The sequence below is a fragment of the Eurytemora carolleeae genome, unplaced genomic scaffold (assembly GCF_000591075.1).
Source record: "Eurytemora carolleeae unplaced genomic scaffold, Eaff_2.0 scaffold893, whole genome shotgun sequence".
In the NCBI taxonomy this organism is placed as follows: Eukaryota; Metazoa; Arthropoda; class Copepoda; order Calanoida; family Temoridae; genus Eurytemora; species Eurytemora carolleeae.
In genome coordinates, this window is record NW_019396785.1 from 1 (window position 1) to 17,911 (window position 17,911).

The window sequence follows — 17,911 nt, forward strand, 5'->3', positions numbered from 1 at the left end:
CCCCCCCCCCCAGCAGGAATTGGGTTAAGGAGCTTGAGTTTTAGGTTTTGGCATTTTCTGTAGTATCCCAGCCACCTCCTTCTTCTCATCATAGTTCTTCCACAGTTCGTACAGGTTCAACAGGTGCCTGAACATGTTCATTAATTCAATAACATGCTTAAAGAGACAGCCGACGAAATTTAACGTAACCCTTTATTGATATTTGCCTTATCGACAATGGTACACTTACAACCTTTATCTGATTTGAGAAATAACAAGAAAGATATCGTTATTTTTCTAAATTAAAAAAGGAAACAAATTTAGCTTGTCTCTAAATCTAGTGCATAAATCTGCATATTAGTTTGATAAAGTAATTGAACTGAAAATCATAGTTTTCTAGCTAAGGAACCGTTGCGAGTCAGACATGCAACTCTTGTAAAATTAAGGGTCCCTTCCAGTAAAGCTTTGTTTTATCCTTTTAGATACTACTAGCTGAAGATGTTTCCTGTGGAAAAAAAATTTGAAAATAAAATTTCCCCCTGGTCACCATTGAGTGTACACAAAAAATGTCAGCCATTTCGGTCCAGCCATTATGGACAACATATATAAAAATGTCTTGTTTTATTATATAGATACAAGTACAATAGATGGCAACAGAGAAATGGACCAATTGTATGCGACGTCACAAGTGTCAAATATAACAAGGAATACAACATTTTCTCCTATTAGTTGACATGTTTTTCGAGATTAAAAAGTGTAAGAACAAAAAAACAAAAAACAAAAACATAAAATTGCACTTATTTTACTGTAAGATAAGCACTTTATTCTAAAATTATCACTATTATAAATAATTTTGTCACACAAAAACTGGATTGACACTTTCTGAAGTCAGAATACAACTGAACTGAGAGTGAACAAATTCTACATTGCGATCTTTTGTACTATATTATATTTAAGTAAAATTAACTAAATCTAATGACAAAAAAACAAGATAAAATACTTCTTACATTTATTTAGTGCAGCATTAATTTAGCTAGTTTCCAAGCTGAATATGTTAAATTAAAATTCCCAGGAATTAAGAATCAGCATTTTCATACTTAATTTAATGTTTTTGCAATGTTGTTTTACTACCTGTAAAAAGGACAAAAATGTACTTTTAACAATTATCTTAATAATCTTAGTTTTAAACGATATGAACAAAAAAAGTACTTTTATATTATTCATTATTTAAATATAGTAGATAGCAATGCTTAGGATGCAAGGGGCAAAATATAAATCAAAAACTGCGAAAAAAAAAAACTTTTTACTCTTGAAATTCAAATCTAAACTGTTGAAACGAGAGATTGTAAAAAAACTTTTCTTATTGCTGTATGGTTCATCAAGGTTGATCATAAAAATCAGCGGCGAAAGAAGAAAATTATTTGAAAACTTTTCTTTTGTTCAAAAAATCTGAAAATTCGCATGACCTGGATCCGGATCCGGATCCATTTTTATTTCATTGCTGATACAGATCCGGATCCGCATCAAAATTAAATAGATCCTAAACACTGGTAGATAGATAAAGGAAATGTGAAATAAGTTGAATTTTTATATAAATAGTTTAATTAATCAAGAAATTTATAAAGGAACTATTAATAAAATCAGAAGAAATGACGGTAATTACGAGTATAAGCATAAAAAATTAATAAATAAGCTTCCTAGATCAAAAGAAGTTTTGATCAGTGAAAGAATGGATAAATCTGAGAACAAAATTTTAGCTGCATGAATGAATATATGAATGAAAGAATGAATAAGTGAATTTATGAGGGAAAGGATTAATGACTTAATGGATGAATGAGTTAATGGATGAATGAGTTAAAGGGTGAATAGGTGAATGAGAGGATGGATAAATGAATGAATTAATAAATGAGTTAATAAATGATAATGAATGAATGAATGAATAACTTGGTGATCTCTTGTTTTTTATCAATATCCACACTAAGCTCACTAAACCAGGAGCGAAGATCTTTTCCTAAATTTTTATGTTATAATAATAATCATTATAATTATAATGATAAAGAGAGAGATGAGAGATCAGGTAATTCAAACTAACCCAAATGCCAAATAGAATTAAATTCAAACTATTAAAGAAAGCATTAAAATTTTGATTTGGAATACTAACCTTGTAATACGGAGATGTACTACAGGATAAACTAGGGAGATATGAAATACTAGCCGTGTAGTAAGGAGATGTACTACAGGATAAACTAGGGAGATATGGAATACTAACCTTGTAATACGGAGATGTACAACAGGATAAACTAGGGAGATATGGAATAATAACCGTGTAGTACGGAGATGTACTACAGGATAAACTAGGGAGATATGGAATACTAACCGTATAGTACGGAGATGTACTGCAGGATAAACTAGGGAGATATGGAATACTAACCATATAGTACGGAGATGTACTACAGGATAAACTAGGGAGATATGGAATACTAACCGTTTAGTACGGAGATGTACTGCAGGATAAACTAGGGAGATATGGAATACTAACCATAGAGTACGGAGATGTACTACACGATAAACTAGGGAGATATGGAATACTAACCATATAGTACGGAGATGTACTACAGGATAAACTAGGGAGATATGGAATACTAACCTTGTAATACTGAGATGTACAACAGGATAAACTAAGGAGATATGGAATACTAATCGTTGTTTAGGCTACTGACAAGAATTGTCTAGATAGGATAAACAAGTTGAAGACGACTTCTGGACTAGCCTCTGCTCCCAATTATATACTGCTATTACTGTACGCGGCCCGGTCCCACATGTGTACTGCACGTGTACCCTCCTTACTCTCTACCTGTGTCCGCCTCTCTCTCCTACACTCAGTCTACCTTCAACCTCCCAAAGTTACCCTACTACTACTTTCTGCTATTATCAAAAGTCATGCCTCCAGCTCGGACGGTAATCCGTAGCAACACTGGTTTCTCTGATCCGGCGGATCTATCCCTACAAGTACTGAAAGATCTCTCAGTCGACAGTGTCGAAGATTTCGGCTCAGTACTTCTTTCCAGTGTCAACTGGAACAAGAAAACTCTTGGCTGCCTGTCAGTTACTCTCTCCACAGACAACCTTAGAGTAGAGGAAGCCTCGTTCCACCTAATTGGCAGTCTCTGGGACAATAAATCATTCCATGCGGCTTCCTTCTGGACAACAGTCAACCCTACTCAGTTAACTTTATCTATACCAGACCTCTCTATCTTCACGTTCCCTCCTGGTACACTTTGCTCCAGCTATCTATCTTCGGAGGATTGTCAGTACAGTTTCTCTCAAAATGGCCAAATAGTTCCTCCTAACCTATACCAGGCTACTGGCTTGTCAGCCTTCTGCCTCAGATTATTCGTATATCCGACTTCTGACAGCTACGCTAAAGTTATCATCCTCATCTATCCGTTCCCTTTAACAGTTTTAGCGAGTAACCCTCTCTACCTGGACCAGAACTTTCCGGGCCTGAAGCTAGCGGACTACGAGTTTTCCTTAGCCCCGCCTGCTCTACTCTCCCCTATCAACGATACCTGGGGGTTTCCCCTCGCCCCAGCAGTGTTCCCTGGATCCGAGTGGAGCGAAGACTCTGGTGTTCCGTCTGGTATACGACTACATATCGCTTTATCACAGCTACTCAGGTCACCTATCCTCCCAGAAATTAAAGCCAATGTCACTGGCCTTAAGCAGCGCTACGCAGTATTACTTGAGAAGGGTCCTAGTGCTTTTAAACCTAAGTTCCCAACCCTGATCTGGCCCCCGGCTACTACTGTCCCGCCTACAGCTCTGCCTGCTCAAGGTTGGTTTATTATTGCTAGCTATCTTAACTTTAATGTTACTCATAACTTTACGTTTTCTTTTATTCTCATTTACAATTTAACGGTTTAATTGCTGTATTGCATTTTACAATTCTCGCAGCTTGTTTTCACCTTCTAGATAATTTTACTTATTTACTTGAACACTTTCTACCTATTTGTTACTCATAACTTTACGTTTTCTTTTATTCTTATTTACAATTTTAACGGTTTAATTGCTGCATTGCATTTTATAATTCTCGCAGCTTATTTTTACCTTCTAGATAATCTTTACTTATTTACTCCAACACTTTCTACCTATTTGTTATTCTATCCATATTTCTAAGATTTACTCCCTTAATTGAAATTTTACTCTTTACCTTAATACTTTCCCCCTGGTGGAAATTTTACTCTTTACCTTAATACTTTCCCCCTGGTGGAAATTTTACTCTTAACTATAATTCTTTCCCCCTGGTGGAAATTTTACTCTTAATTCTTTCCCCCTGGTGGAAATCCTACTATTAACTATATTGATTTCCCCCTAGTGGAAATGTTGCACTTACCTATAATTCTTTCCACCTGGTGGAAATCCTACTTTTAATTATAATTCTTTTCCCCTGGTGGAAATTTTACTCTTAACTATAATTTTTTCCCCTGATGGAAATCCTACTATTAACTATATTGCTTTCCCCCTGGTGGAAATGCTGCACTTAACTATAATTCTTTCCACCTGGTGGAAACCCTACTTTTAACTATAATTCTTTCCCCCTGGTGGAAACCCTACTTTTAACTATAATTCTTTCCCCCTGGTGGAAATCCTACTTTTAAATATATTGCTTTCCCACTGGTGGAAATGTTGCACTTACCTTTAACACTTTCCCCTGGTGGATAACTCTGTGGTGGATAACTCTGGTGGAAATGTTGCACTTACCTTTAACACTTTCCCCTGGTGAATAACTCTGTTTGAACTCTAATACCTTTTTCCCTTGTTGGAAATTTTACCCTTTACTATAACACTTTCCCCCTGGTGGATATCTTACTCATAACTATAATAATTTCCCCTAGTGGCAATGTTACTCATTAGTTCAAAACTTTCCCCTGGTAGAAGGTTATACTAAAAGTTTTTTAATTTAAAACCTTTTCCCGAGTACAATATATATTGTACCCTAGAGAATGATAATTTACCAGCTAACATTATCTTACAGTCTTCCACTAATGAATTTTATTTTATTTTATATATTAAATATATTATTTTATTTAAATTTAACTTATATTTTTTATAACTTTCCCCTGGTGGATGGTTTATTCATATTTTTTTTTTATAACTTTCCCCTGGTGGAGGGTTTTATTCATATTTTCTACACTTTCCCTCAGATGGAAATTTACCTATAGGTACATTCTCTTTACTTTTTCCCGTAGTGGATTATATATTTTGTCTTGTTGGGCAACTTAGCTACTAAGTCTCTTGTTTCAGCACGGACCCTGACGCCGGCCATTCCTGCCGCTATTCCGGGCTCAACTAAATATGGTCCTAATGGCCTTTTCTCCATCAACTCTTTTAACCAACTCACTACAAATTCCGAACTCTGCACCTTACTTAGCAATCTAGCAAACCACTCTTTATCTAAGAGTACCTGGAGTACTTATAAAACCTCTCACAAAATGCTCCTCAAATGCTTTGATAACAATGTTAATTTTCCTTTAACCCAGCCTACCATCATAACCTTTATCGGATGGCTGGCAAAAAGAAATCTATCTGTCTCTACTATCAACTCCTACATTGCTGGCCTCAGACAGGTACATCTTGCCCTTGGTCATGATGTACCTCATCTCAGATCTGATATGGTAACTCAAATCCTTATGGGGAAAAGGAATCTTGATGCTGTAAAACCAACAACTAAACCTGTCAGAATACCAGTCACTCCCACTCTGCTCAGAATACTTAAAAATGCAATTAACAAAGACGACCTTACCTTCTACGACAAACGTTTATTCTGGTTCCTGTGTGTAGTTGCTTTCCACGGTTCTTTTAGAATAGGTGAACTACTCACTCGGCATTCAAATCTTTTTGATCCAAACTATACTCTTCTTGGTCGGCACATATTTCTCAACTCTGCTATAATCAATAGGGTTTCTTCGTCTTTTTTGAAGATTACCATCAATTCCTCAAAGTGTTGTCCTACTACACCTACTGTGATAGATATATACCCTACCGGCAGCGATATTTGCCCAGTCAGGGCATATACCAGGTTAATTAACCTATGCAGACCCACACCTAACTTGCCTGCTTTCAGACTTTTCTCAGGCAAAAACCTAACACCAGCTTTGTTTAATAAAAAACTAAGACACTGGTTGAAGGATTGCATCGACTTCAGCACCTGCTCGGTGTCAGGACACTCTTTTAGAGCCGGAATACCTACTATCTTAGCATCAATGGGCTACTCTAACTCTGATATCAAATCAATAGGCAGATGGTCCAGCAGAGCTTTCCTACTGTACACTAAGCTTCCTAGAACCAAGCGTAAAGCCATGGCCCAAGCCCTCGGCAACCTCAATATTTAATTGCATATACATCTGTGACTTCATTTACAATTTTTTTTTTTTAAATCGCATTTATTCAGACTTTACCTGCTAGTTTAATTTTACATATATAACTTCATTCATTTAGAATTATTTTTACAGGCAATTCTAACGATGACTATGATGATGTTGATAATGATGGGAATACAAATGAAGACGATGCTGGACATTACTCAGACCTGGAATCAGAAGCACAATCCGCCTATTCTGAGCACAACTCCGACAGTTCTGAACATATTCCTGACCAGAATGAACAGATGTCTGATATATATTCCAACACGGATCAACTACGTACAAATCTCATCTCTGAAATAGGTAAACTAAAAAATCCAATTTATGTTTAATTAATTTATATTTGGTGATATAACTCCCTATACCTGAATACTGCTAATTATTAACGTTCTACTTCTACCCAAAACAAATAATTATCCATATACCGAACTTATTTCCTCCTAGGTAGATTTGTCAGACCACCTCTTGCCAGAAAGAGAAAGACTACTTCTAGTCGTGATAATACTCAGAACCAACTCTCCAATGCTACATCTAAGCATGACCAGACTAACCGGTTAGTTAATTTCTAACTTAATTATGTTTCATCTCCGCTTACTCTTCCAGCAGCACAAATACAACATTTTAAGGGGGGGGGGGGGTTCTGTGTTCTTTAAATTTTTAACCCCGTAACACAATTCTTAACAAATGAGAATGATTAATGGTATATTAAACCTATCACAACTACTTACATCGGCAAATCTTCATGGTTTTTATTATTCTATATTCAGTGCAAGCAAACGGAGTCGGCACTCTGGTAAATCTAAATCAAAAAAGAAGAAGAAGAAGAGTGGTACTGCAGCTCCTGTGTTTAGCTCAGCTAGTTCTTCGTCCGACGACTCCGACCAGTCCTCCACTGACTCTGACGACGATGACGAGGACCCAGGCAGCAATTGGAACATCCTCTATAATTATTGGCCAGTGGAGAAGCGTCCCATTGCCCTACAAAACAAGTCCAAGTTCAACCAGATGCCTATGGACCAACTACTCCAACTTGCCAAGTTTGACAGAGACAACACCAAGGCTGTGGAATCTGACCTCACTTCCTCTTACACCAGGGATAAAAAGCCTCTAGCAATTAAATACCCAGAAGCCAAGGATGATGGATTCAAGAAGCTGCATCCTGCCAGGTTCGAAAGGTTCCCTTTAGCAGATATCAAGGACTGGTGGAAAAAAGTCCCACGTGTGCGCAGCCACCAGTATAAGAATTTACCTCTTCAATACAGCGGTACTCACAATAAGGTCACTCTCCGCACAATACAACAGATGCATGACCGGACCAAGGTACTATCGTTTAAACAGTTCCACTCAGGAAATATAAATGTTGGATCTAAACCTATTCAGAAGATAGAAAAACGTGACGAAGCCGGAATCACTTCTTCTTTAGATTTCAACTGGGAAGCGCCGACCAATCTATCCCAAGTTTCCGACGCCTTGCTCAACTACTGCACCATACTCCTTCACTTGTGGCCTCTTGATCAGACAGGCCTCATCATCCTCAGATTAGTAAACAAATATAACTATTTTCCTTGTGCTAATTCCCTTTCTGAACGTGTGAACCTAGTGTCTACATTCTTCAACACTATACTACGGGAGAATGCTGCTAGAGCCGGACGCAGAGCTGTACCTATGGACTTCAAAGAACAGGAAGAGACTCTCAAGAATATCCTCACCTCCTCGGGTTTCAGTAGTGCTGTTCCTACGGGACGCATAAACCGCTCAGAGTCTGACAAATTTAGATCCGCTCCAATACGTGCTACAATCCCTGTCTCAGGAAACCAAAACCAGAACAAACCTAAAGTCTTAATGATCGGCTCTACCCCTGTTTGTTTCAATTTTAATAGCGGCCATTGCAGGAACCATGGCTCAGCTACAGGTTGCAAAGATCAAAGAGGCCGAGAATTTGCACATCTGTGCAATAAATGGCTCGATGCCAAGCAAGCTTACTGTCTAGGACGTCACTCCAGGGCGGCCTTTAGACACTGAACTACTACATCCTTGAGCTTATTGGTTTTCTTTATAAATCTCGTTCTATTCATTATCAATGTTAATTTTTTCAATCATTTAATCTCATTATGCTTAATCGCTTATATGTTAAATGTTGAGCTTATTGGTTATCTTTATAAATCTCATTCTACTCATTATCAATGTTAATTTTTTCACTCATTTAATCTCCTCATTTAATCTCATTATGCTTAATCACTTATACATATGTTTCAATATCAATAAATATATCTACTATTTTTTTACAAACTGTTAATAGATTAATGGTTCGTCAAACATAGAATTTCAAACTTATAATCTTAGCAGTTGCAACTATTTTTTCAAGCTTTCCAGTTACCCTTAAATTATATGTTATATGTTCAGTTTATCGGGTTTCTTTAAAAATCTCATTCTATTCATTATCAATGTTAATTTTTCACTCATTTAATCTCATTATGCTTAATCGCTTATATATATGGTTTTCATATCAATAAACATATCTTTTATTTTTTTACTAACTGTTAATAGATTAATGGTTTAATGGATTAATGCAGGGGTTTCCTTTGGCATAAGACTTTATATCTTTACTTATGTGCGTCAACGTCTACAAATTTAATATTAAAAAAAATGATATTAGTGTACTCAAAATGAACTGTTGCACATTTTTATTTTATCTACTCGGTGTCCCAAGAAACTTTTTGGTTGATCATAATCTATTCTGTCTTATTCCATAATTTATTATTTGTCTCGATACCAGAGGTCAATATAATTCATATCATAGTCAATTTTAAATTTATTTCAAAACTCAAAAAACAAAAGAAAAAAATCGATGTAATGTTTCGTCAATCACCTTGTATTAAACTAGCTAATTCAGACTAGATAAATCCTAGATTAATAACGTCCTTAGCGTACTAGGATTACTACTAACATTTTATAATAATAATTTGTTAGTGGAATTATTTAACATACTTGAATTACTACATGCATTTTATACACTTAATGGTGAAATTATTTATCATAGACATTCAAACCGGAAATATTAAACAGTATCACGATCCTTAGTGTAACCTTTTCAATATTCATAAATTAGTTGTCTTCAACATTTATGGTTCTTAAATGACATATAATTCTCTCCCACTAAGAAACTACTATGACGACATTTATACTTACTAATAAGACGACATTTGTATTCGTGTTTACAGTATACAAAGCAAATGCCGCAAATTATTTCTACCAAATCTTAAAAAACACACAAACCTTCTGCGTTGGTTTTAGTGATAGATCTGTTAGACGTATTTATTATAATTTATGAGTTTTATTACACTTTACCATACACTATTCACTTAAAAATTTCCTGTTAATAGCATATCATGCCTTTTGTTCCTGTTTTAGCCGCAATATTAATATTAATATACGAGGCAAATACCGCAAAATATTACACTATTCACTTAAAAATTCCCTGTTATAGGGTATCATGCCTTTTGTTCCTGTTTTAGCCGCAATATTAATATCAATATACGAGGCAAATTCCGCATAATATTTCTACCAAACCTAAATAAACACGCAAACCTTCTGCGTCGGGTTTAATGACAATTCTGCTACACATATTAATTATAATTATCTGTTAACAACATATCATGCCTTTTGTTTTCCTAATTTAGCTAGCAATATTAATACTTTTAGAAATCAGTCTGCAAACCATTTCTTTCCACTTAAACCTGCTTGAACTATTAAGACATGAGATGACTCTACCAATTCCTGAACTACCTCCTATGAAAACATTCAAGCCAAAATACAACCTACCTATCTTACAATCCTATAAAACAGAGCCGCACAATTCGTACTGGGATAATTTTCCTACTAATTACGAACCTTTATGCAAATCCTTAGTTGATCCAATCAAATTGAGAGCGCTAGCACTAGAAACGGGGTTCCAAGACAGCTCTACTCTAAATAAGATTTATATAGACCTTACAGGAGGCGCAGACATTGGTTGCAAAGGCTCATCTAGGACCCCTTCCTTCTCTACCAATGCCCCTAGTGCCTACGAGTTTGCACCACATGTTTCAGATGCTATCGCTGATTGGCTAAACAAAGGGTTTGCACACGGTCCTGTACCTATTGATGAGATACCAGCCACAGCAAAAATCAATGGCATCATGACAAAGCCGAAGCCTAACGGCTCAGTTAGAATCATCCTGAACCTTAGTTCACCTTTGGGCAATTGTGTTAACGAAGGCATTGACAAAGATGAATTTCCAACCATAATGTCTTCAACCACGAAGTGGCTTAGAGCCTNGATGTTCAACACCATTAGCTTCTATGGCAGATGCTTTGTCAAAGGCTAATTTTCCAAAATTCTGGGAAATTAATAATAGAATCCAGTTGAACCTACCTTTAAATCAAGCTTGGGTTCCACCATCACTACTACTCTGGATCAATAATCCGACTGCCGATGATTTGCTCGGAGACAAAATACTCACGGACATTTCTAGACACTCATTAGTTCTTGGGCTCAACTGTTGACTTCTACTTTAGGAATGGTAGGTTGCTGCGCGTTTGGACTCAGCTATGCTGTGATGCGGTTTAGAGGTTTCCTACTCCTACTTATTACCTCCCTACTCCCCTATCTATGCTATCATTATAGCTTAGATATTACCTCACCTCTATCCCGTGCCAGCTACCTACTTATCTTACTTTTCAGGATTTCATGCAAACCCCCTCTAGGTGGTGTCCTTAACCCTAATTCAGGTCTGGGTTATGGTCCACCTGCCTCTTTCCTTCCTTCCTCCCCTCTTGGTCTCTTCTACGTACTACAGAGGCTTCTCCCAGGTGAGCGTGTTCACCGTGTAATACTGAGATGTACAACAGGATAAACTAGGTAGGTATGGAATACTAACCGTGTAGTACTGATGCCATATGTTGACAGGCAAGAGAGAGGATAGAGAAGACAAACATCAGTTCTAAAGGAATCATTGACAAATCTCCAGGCAACAGGGAGCAGGGTATCTTCCAGACCCTGCCCTAGATCCTGAATATTAATATAATTATTATTAGTATTATCATTCAATTCTAGATTTAAGATCCAAGTTCGAGATCTAACAACCAAGATCCGAGGTTCAAGGTTTAGTATTCAAGGTTAAAGGTTTAAGGTTTAAGGTTCAAGGTTCAAGGTTTAAGGTTCAAGATTCAATTTTATATGTTATATTTTCATTGTTCTAAGTTTAAGTTGAGGTTAAAGTTAAGGTTTAAGTTAAGGTTTAAGTTAAGGTTTAAGTTAAGGTTCAAGTTAAGGTTCAAGTTAAGGTTCAAGTTAAGGTTTAATTTAAGGTTTAAGTTACGGTTTAGGTTAAGGTTTGAGTTGAGGTTTAAAGGGAGTGTTCGCGAAAAATGAAAGGGGGTATAGGCTTGATGAAATATCAGATGAGTATAAACTATACAGTATACATGCAAAATTAGAACCGGCTAACACTATTATTGATAGTAAAACTCAAAAGAATTTAAAATTTTTTTGAAAACAGCCTTTTCTAAAAAAGATTCATAATAGTTTTAAAAACATTTTCTGTACCCTTTTTCTTTCGTTATTTTTTATCGGAAGACCCCCAAAAAAGACATTTTAAAAAAAATGAAAAATGCCGTTTTTTTGACACACTGTCTTTACAAGAAAAAAACGAAATTTTTTTATATTAAATTATATAGGTTTTTAGGTGTATTTATGTTGAATTTGGGCTCTGTAAGTTCATAAGGGCCGGAGATAAAAAATCTGAGCCGACGGAGGTACTTTATCACATATCTCCGGTCTCCGAACGGAGACATTGAAGATTTGACGTCATATCCTGTTCCTAGAGCATCAGATGAATATATACATGCAAAAGTAGAACCGGCTAACACCATTATTTACTGAGATATTGAAAAATGTCATAGATGCAACGCCTCCATTTTTTCTTTTTTCTGATCATAATATTGACTTCAAGAATAAATTAAGTTGAGAGAAACCTATAATTTTAATGGTTTTAAATAATCAAACCTTTTGATTCAATTTTAATCTTCTTCGAGTAGTACTGGTTCCTGGAACAACAGATTATAGTTCAATAAAGAAAATTATTCAATTTATATTCCATAGACTATTATTACACACTACATAGTTCGCTGAAACGCCTACTACAATGCTGTGGTATATAAAATATTGCATATAAATATATGGTTGGAAAAAGCTGTGCCACACTGTTAAGGACTTGTTAAATCAGTAAAAATAATGTGTTAAAATTTAGTATCGATAATTCGATATAATAAATATAGTGTTTTGAAAGAAAAAAAAGTTCTCTCTTGTTATTCATAAATGGAGCTGTTTAAAAACGCAGAAAATTTATCAAAAAAAAAAGGAAAAAGTGATAGTTTTAAAATATTGACTCACCCTGTACTGAGTTTAAGCATGAGCAGGTCGAAGAGTGAGTCGGTGGTGATGCTCACGGTCTTATTCTGGGACTCGATCACGGAGAACACAGTGGCAGGGTACTCACTATAGTTAATATTAGTATGACAGCTGAGCTGGAAAACTATTAAATTGGTAGAATGTAACAAGTCAATTTTAAATCTGAACGAAGAAACAATAATTGTTTGTTAACAAAAGATTTGAAAGATTTAAGGCTTATTTTATAATGTAGAATAAGCACACTTAGTTAGAAAAATACTTTCTGTAAAGCCTCTTGAAAAAAAAGTTTAATGCTAAAAACGTATGTAATCATTAATCAATTAATTAATTAATCAGAGGTTTAGAAACGCCATACTTTCCACAATTAAAACTCTTTTTTCCATTTTTTGAGCAGGTTTATAAAAAGAAAATTTTAACAGAGTGCAGTTTTCAAAAAATCAAATGTTGGAAGTTCTATTAAAAGTAAAAAAAACAACAACAACAAAAAAAACAATACGAGCACAAACCTGTTATGAAGAATATAGAGGTTCTTGTTCTGTCCTAGGTGTGGTAAACTGTTGTACACTTCACAATCAACAACAAACTGACCAGGAGGCGAAGCACCTGTACACAACTTTACTTAAACTAACTGCAGTGGTCCCCAGAATAATGTGAAACAAAAAGAAGAAAATGATTTTTTTCCCATAAGATACAAAAGATAAGATACAAAGGATATCCGATCCAAATGATAAATCCAAGGACAGTAACTATAAAATCAAAGAGAAAGATTGAAAACTAACCTCGCTACACCTAGGACCCATCCACATGAAAACCTGTTCGCCTGAACCCAAGATCATAATATCATCTGCCAGATCATCCTAACAAAAGTCGGAGCACTTCTCCGTCACGGTAAAGAACCCCTTGTCGTTGTAGCAGCGGAAGAGCCTGGAGTAGTTCAGGAACTCTGCCTCGGTCTCGTAGCTCTTCTTATCCCCCAGCCCGGCCAAGAAATAGTTATCAGGCTCCTCACCCTCATTTAACACCTATATTGTAAAATATGATATCGTTATCAACTTTTAGATTGATAAATGTTAATTTTTAAAAGGAGTGACCGGCAAGGAGGTTGAGCTGAAGGAAAACATATAGGCATAATCAGATTTAAAAAACGTTAGTGGTCAGGTGAAATGTTTCGAGAGTATCGTTTTAAATCGATGCTTCTCAGGTTTTTAAATGGAAGTTTGCTGGAAATTTAAACTTATGTTCCCTTTAAGATAAACTCTATCTTATTCAAAAGTTTACAACTTTAAATACAATTAAATATATTTCAACATTGAACTCTTTTTCAACCTGTAGAGAGAGGTGTTCCTGATCATAGAGATTGTTTGCAATATCTTCAGCTATCAAGGCTTCATCAGGATCACATTTACTTCCTGTAATCAATCAATCAATCCATCAATCAATCAAATCAAATCAAATCATAAGTAGGGTCCAGTTGTGGATCGGAGTTTCAAGTCCTCCCCATTCCTGGTTTTTCAGCCCTGACCTTCCGAATGTAAGATTAATGTACTCTTTTTTTGTAAGTGCGAAGCGCCAAGCCACGCGACCAAATTTGAGCCATGCCCCGCTTTCGAATACCTAACATCCAAGGAATGACTACATTTTTTATAAAAAGTTTGGATGTTGTGTATCAATCAATCAATCAATCCATCCATCCATCCATCAATCAATCATCTTCAGCTTTCAAGGGTTATCAGAATCACATTTACTTCCTGTACTAATCAATCAAATCAAATCAACCAATAAAAATAAACAATCAGTAAATCAATCAAACATTTTCAGCTATCAAGGCCTCGTCAGGATCACACTTTCTAATAGGAACTTATATTCATGAAGTTCCTGGCAGGGGTATTCATTTAAAAAAAATTAAGATGAAAAATTATAAATTAAATCTTTTTCAACTTTTCATCTACTTGCCCGCAAATGTCTTAAAAAGATATTTACAATTGTTTAAATACTTGATAATACATGGAACTCAATATACACATTTTAGTAAAAGTTTATTACAATTGTATTCCAATGGAAAAAAATTTCAAAGCAATAAGTTTTAAAGAATCAACAATGTCTACCTCGGATTAGAATGATTTTTGATGATCTGGGAAAAACATTGGACGTAGGCAAGGTTATGTTTCCTTTTTGATACTAAAATTAATTCATAAAAATAGTTTATTTTCCCTATTTCAGCGAATTAAATCATAAAAACATACCTATCATCTAGTGGGAAAATTATTTTTTAATAAGAGGGGAAATGATTTTTCAAGAAAATATACACCCCTGAAAGATATTTGAGAAAAGAACTATAAACGGGTAAATATTGAAACTCACCTATCCACACGTAAACAATCCCACTCTTATCCTCGGCATCGAAGGGAACCTTCAGAATATACGAGAAAAAGGAGTTAAGCAGAGAGGAGTCCGTTTTCAGCTGGATGCAGCGTCTGAACCGATTTGAATTATGAAAGATAACTTAAATAAAATAAAATAAAATTCCGTAGCGATCAATTCTAATTAAAGCTTTAAGCAAAAAAAATATCTTTAATTTGTCAGATGTTACGTGCGTAGAGCGAACATGTAAGATAAAAATATAAAAATGGTTCCTGTATAAACTTGATCCATTAGATCTCAGCTGATAAAACTCAGATTCGGGTTTCCAGCCGGGCCCGCGCACCTCCTTTCTACATCCCTGAACATAAGAAATAATTAAATGGGCCCTCGCACCTCATTTCTACATCCCTAAACATAAGAAATTATCAAATGGGCCCGAGCACCTCCTTTCTACATCCCTAAACATAAGAAATTATCAAATGGGCCCGCGCACATCCTTTCTATATCCCTAAACATCTGACATTATTAAATGGTCCCGCGCACGCCCATTCTACATCCCTGAACTTCAGACATTATTAAATGATCCCGCGCACCCCCATTCTACATCCCTAAACATCAGACATTAATAACTGGTCCCGCGCTGGCGTACCCCCAATTCTACATTTCTGAACATCAAACATTAATAAATGGTCTCGCGCCGGCGCACCCCAATTCTACATCCCTGAACATCAAACATTATTCACTGAGCCAGCACAAATCTTTTCTATAACAGGCCAAAAACACACAACAATTATATTTGTTAAGAAAAAACCCGCGGCTAATTTTACCTGTTTGATGAGAAGTCCATTGTTGAAGTGAGACATAAACTTTAGATTCTCCTGCTGTTTATGCATCCTGACAACCTAGATTATTGGAACATTTGACGAAAATAACAAAATATATATTTAAGTTGTGGACTTTAAAATTTCACTTTTTTTATTCTTTTTTTCATTAACTTGCACTCTGAAAACTTTTTCACTTCCTTTCTTGAAATTAAATTGCAAAAATTAAAAAATTATCAAGAATTACAAAAACAACTTCTTACTTCCTGTATTTCTCCAAAGAGACTTTCAAACTTCTTCTGAAGGGAGAAGGTAAAAGTGAGCCAGCCCATGTTGGAGCTCTCCCTGCCCTGCCAGAAGTAGACAACACACTGGTAATCGTCCTCACCCTCATCCTCGTCCTCCTCAGGGTTCTCCGACTCTCCCGGAGCCCAAAACCTAAACCAGAATTTATTAGCATTGAATCCCGTCAAAAACTTTTCCAGGGAAATGTGACCCTTCCATTGAAAATCAAATATAAATAAAGTATCTATTTAAGGGTCTGTCCTAGAGAGCGATTTTTGGACTTTTTCAACAATTTTCAATTAAATTAGTATTTATTTAGGGTTGGTTAGGTTAAGGTAAGACACTTTCTGGGCCGAGCGCTGCGGCTAAGACAGGCTAGGGGGCCGAGCGCTGCGGCCACATGTCTTACATTTAAGATCCATGTACAAAATTGATAGGAGGTGGGTGGGGGGGCGAGGGTAGGAGAGTGTCCAAAAATCTGTCTAGGAAAACTTAATCCGTGTGAAAAATATTTGTATCACAGCTAATATTTGATAAATCCAATTTAACTAAAAGGAATTGTACACTATTTTAATATCACTTTAAAATATAAGTGTTATACAATAATCAGAACAGTAGCTTAACAGAGAAAAACATTATGTTAACATAATTCTTGGGTCTGTCCTAGTATACGATTTATGGACCCCCCACCCTTCCTATCAATTTTCTACATGACTACTTATTTTTCAGCAAAATTATTTTCATTTTTATTATTTTAGAGTTAGGTTAGGTTAAGACAATTTCTGGGCCGAGCGCTGCGGCTAGGACAGGCTAAGGACTTGCCCTATCCATGTGTTACATACAAAGAGAATAGAATATATATTAGAGTGGAATTTACTAGAAAAAAGTGTAAAACCGCCATTTTGTTGTACTGTTTTCATACTGCAAGTGTACTTCACATATTTGTGCTCTTTAACCTTTTGGGCCCTNCCCCCCCCCCCCCTTCCCTCATCCTATTAATTTTGTACTTGATTTCACATGTATAACACTCACCAGCGGACCAAATATAACGCCCATGGCCTTATAACGTGACACCGTTTCTAAAAAATGTCAAGCTTTATTATTTTTATTATTGTTAGACATTAATGGACATCAGAAGCGTCAGCCCTAATTTCATGAAATGACAAGTTGACTTAAAATAATAATATTAATATTTAACCTGATCATTTTTTCTAAATCCTCGTTCCAATCCTCAGCAAACCTCTTATCCGAGCCTCCTCCTTCGACATTGAGGGATGTCGATCGGCTGGAACAGCGCCGACAAGTCAATCTATAAATATAACAAACAAATTTAATTTTTTCAATGTTTTCAACAAAAATACTTGCTGTGAAAATCCGCAAACTTTAGTTTCTTGTTGTTTCGCCCATTTTTGTAAATAGATGAAATTGATCGATGGTTGATGATTGATGATTGATGATTGATGATGATTGCCATGATGATTGATGATTGATGATTGATGATGATTGATGATTGATGATTGATGATGATTGATGATTGATGATTGATGATGATTGATGATTGATGATTGATGATGATTGATGATTGATGATGG

At 35.7% G+C, this 17,911-nt stretch overlaps 2 protein-coding genes across 3 annotated transcripts in view; one reads left to right on the plus strand and one right to left on the minus strand.

Annotated features, from left to right (window-relative positions):
- Positions 1-1,743: 1,743 nt before the first annotated feature.
- The window catches only part of LOC111708681 (protein flightless-1 homolog), an 18,828-nt gene continuing 2,660 nt past the window's right edge, over positions 1,744-17,911 (minus strand). The window contains exons 2-13 of the mRNA XM_023482122.1: positions 17,518-17,628; positions 16,298-16,472; positions 16,041-16,115; positions 15,486-15,571; positions 15,214-15,326; positions 14,179-14,261; positions 13,632-13,874; positions 13,359-13,455; positions 12,835-12,939; positions 12,448-12,488; positions 11,321-11,451; positions 1,744-1,990 (exon numbers count right to left, since the gene is read on the minus strand). Of these exons, the coding sequence (XP_023337890.1) occupies positions 13,710-13,874; positions 14,179-14,261; positions 15,214-15,326; positions 15,486-15,571; positions 16,041-16,115; positions 16,298-16,472; positions 17,518-17,628 (808 nt within the window). The 3' untranslated portion in view covers positions 1,744-1,990; positions 11,321-11,451; positions 12,448-12,488; ... (1 more) ...; positions 13,359-13,455; positions 13,632-13,709. The remainder of the gene's footprint in view (positions 1,991-11,320; positions 11,452-12,447; positions 12,489-12,834; positions 12,940-13,358; positions 13,456-13,631; positions 13,875-14,178; positions 14,262-15,213; positions 15,327-15,485; positions 15,572-16,040; positions 16,116-16,297; positions 16,473-17,517; positions 17,629-17,911) is intronic.
- Positions 2,817-8,589, plus strand: LOC111708679 (uncharacterized). 2 transcript variants are annotated; one of them, XM_023482119.1, is made up of 2 exons: positions 2,817-3,814; positions 6,492-8,589. In XM_023482119.1, the coding sequence occupies exons 1-2, from the start codon at positions 2,920-2,922 to the stop codon at positions 6,731-6,733; spliced, it is 1,137 nt and encodes a 378-aa protein (XP_023337887.1). In that variant the 5' UTR covers positions 2,817-2,919; the 3' UTR covers positions 6,734-8,589. The 2 variants fall into 2 exon arrangements, with proteins under 2 accessions (XP_023337887.1, XP_023337886.1); XM_023482118.1 differs by having other exon boundaries at positions 3,350-3,814.

Bases quoted from the DNA above. Each gene is read 5' to 3' on its own strand.
- LOC111708679 (XM_023482118.1), top strand. From the start codon at position 7,086: ATGAGAATGATTAATGGTATATTAAACCTATCACAACTACTTACATCG.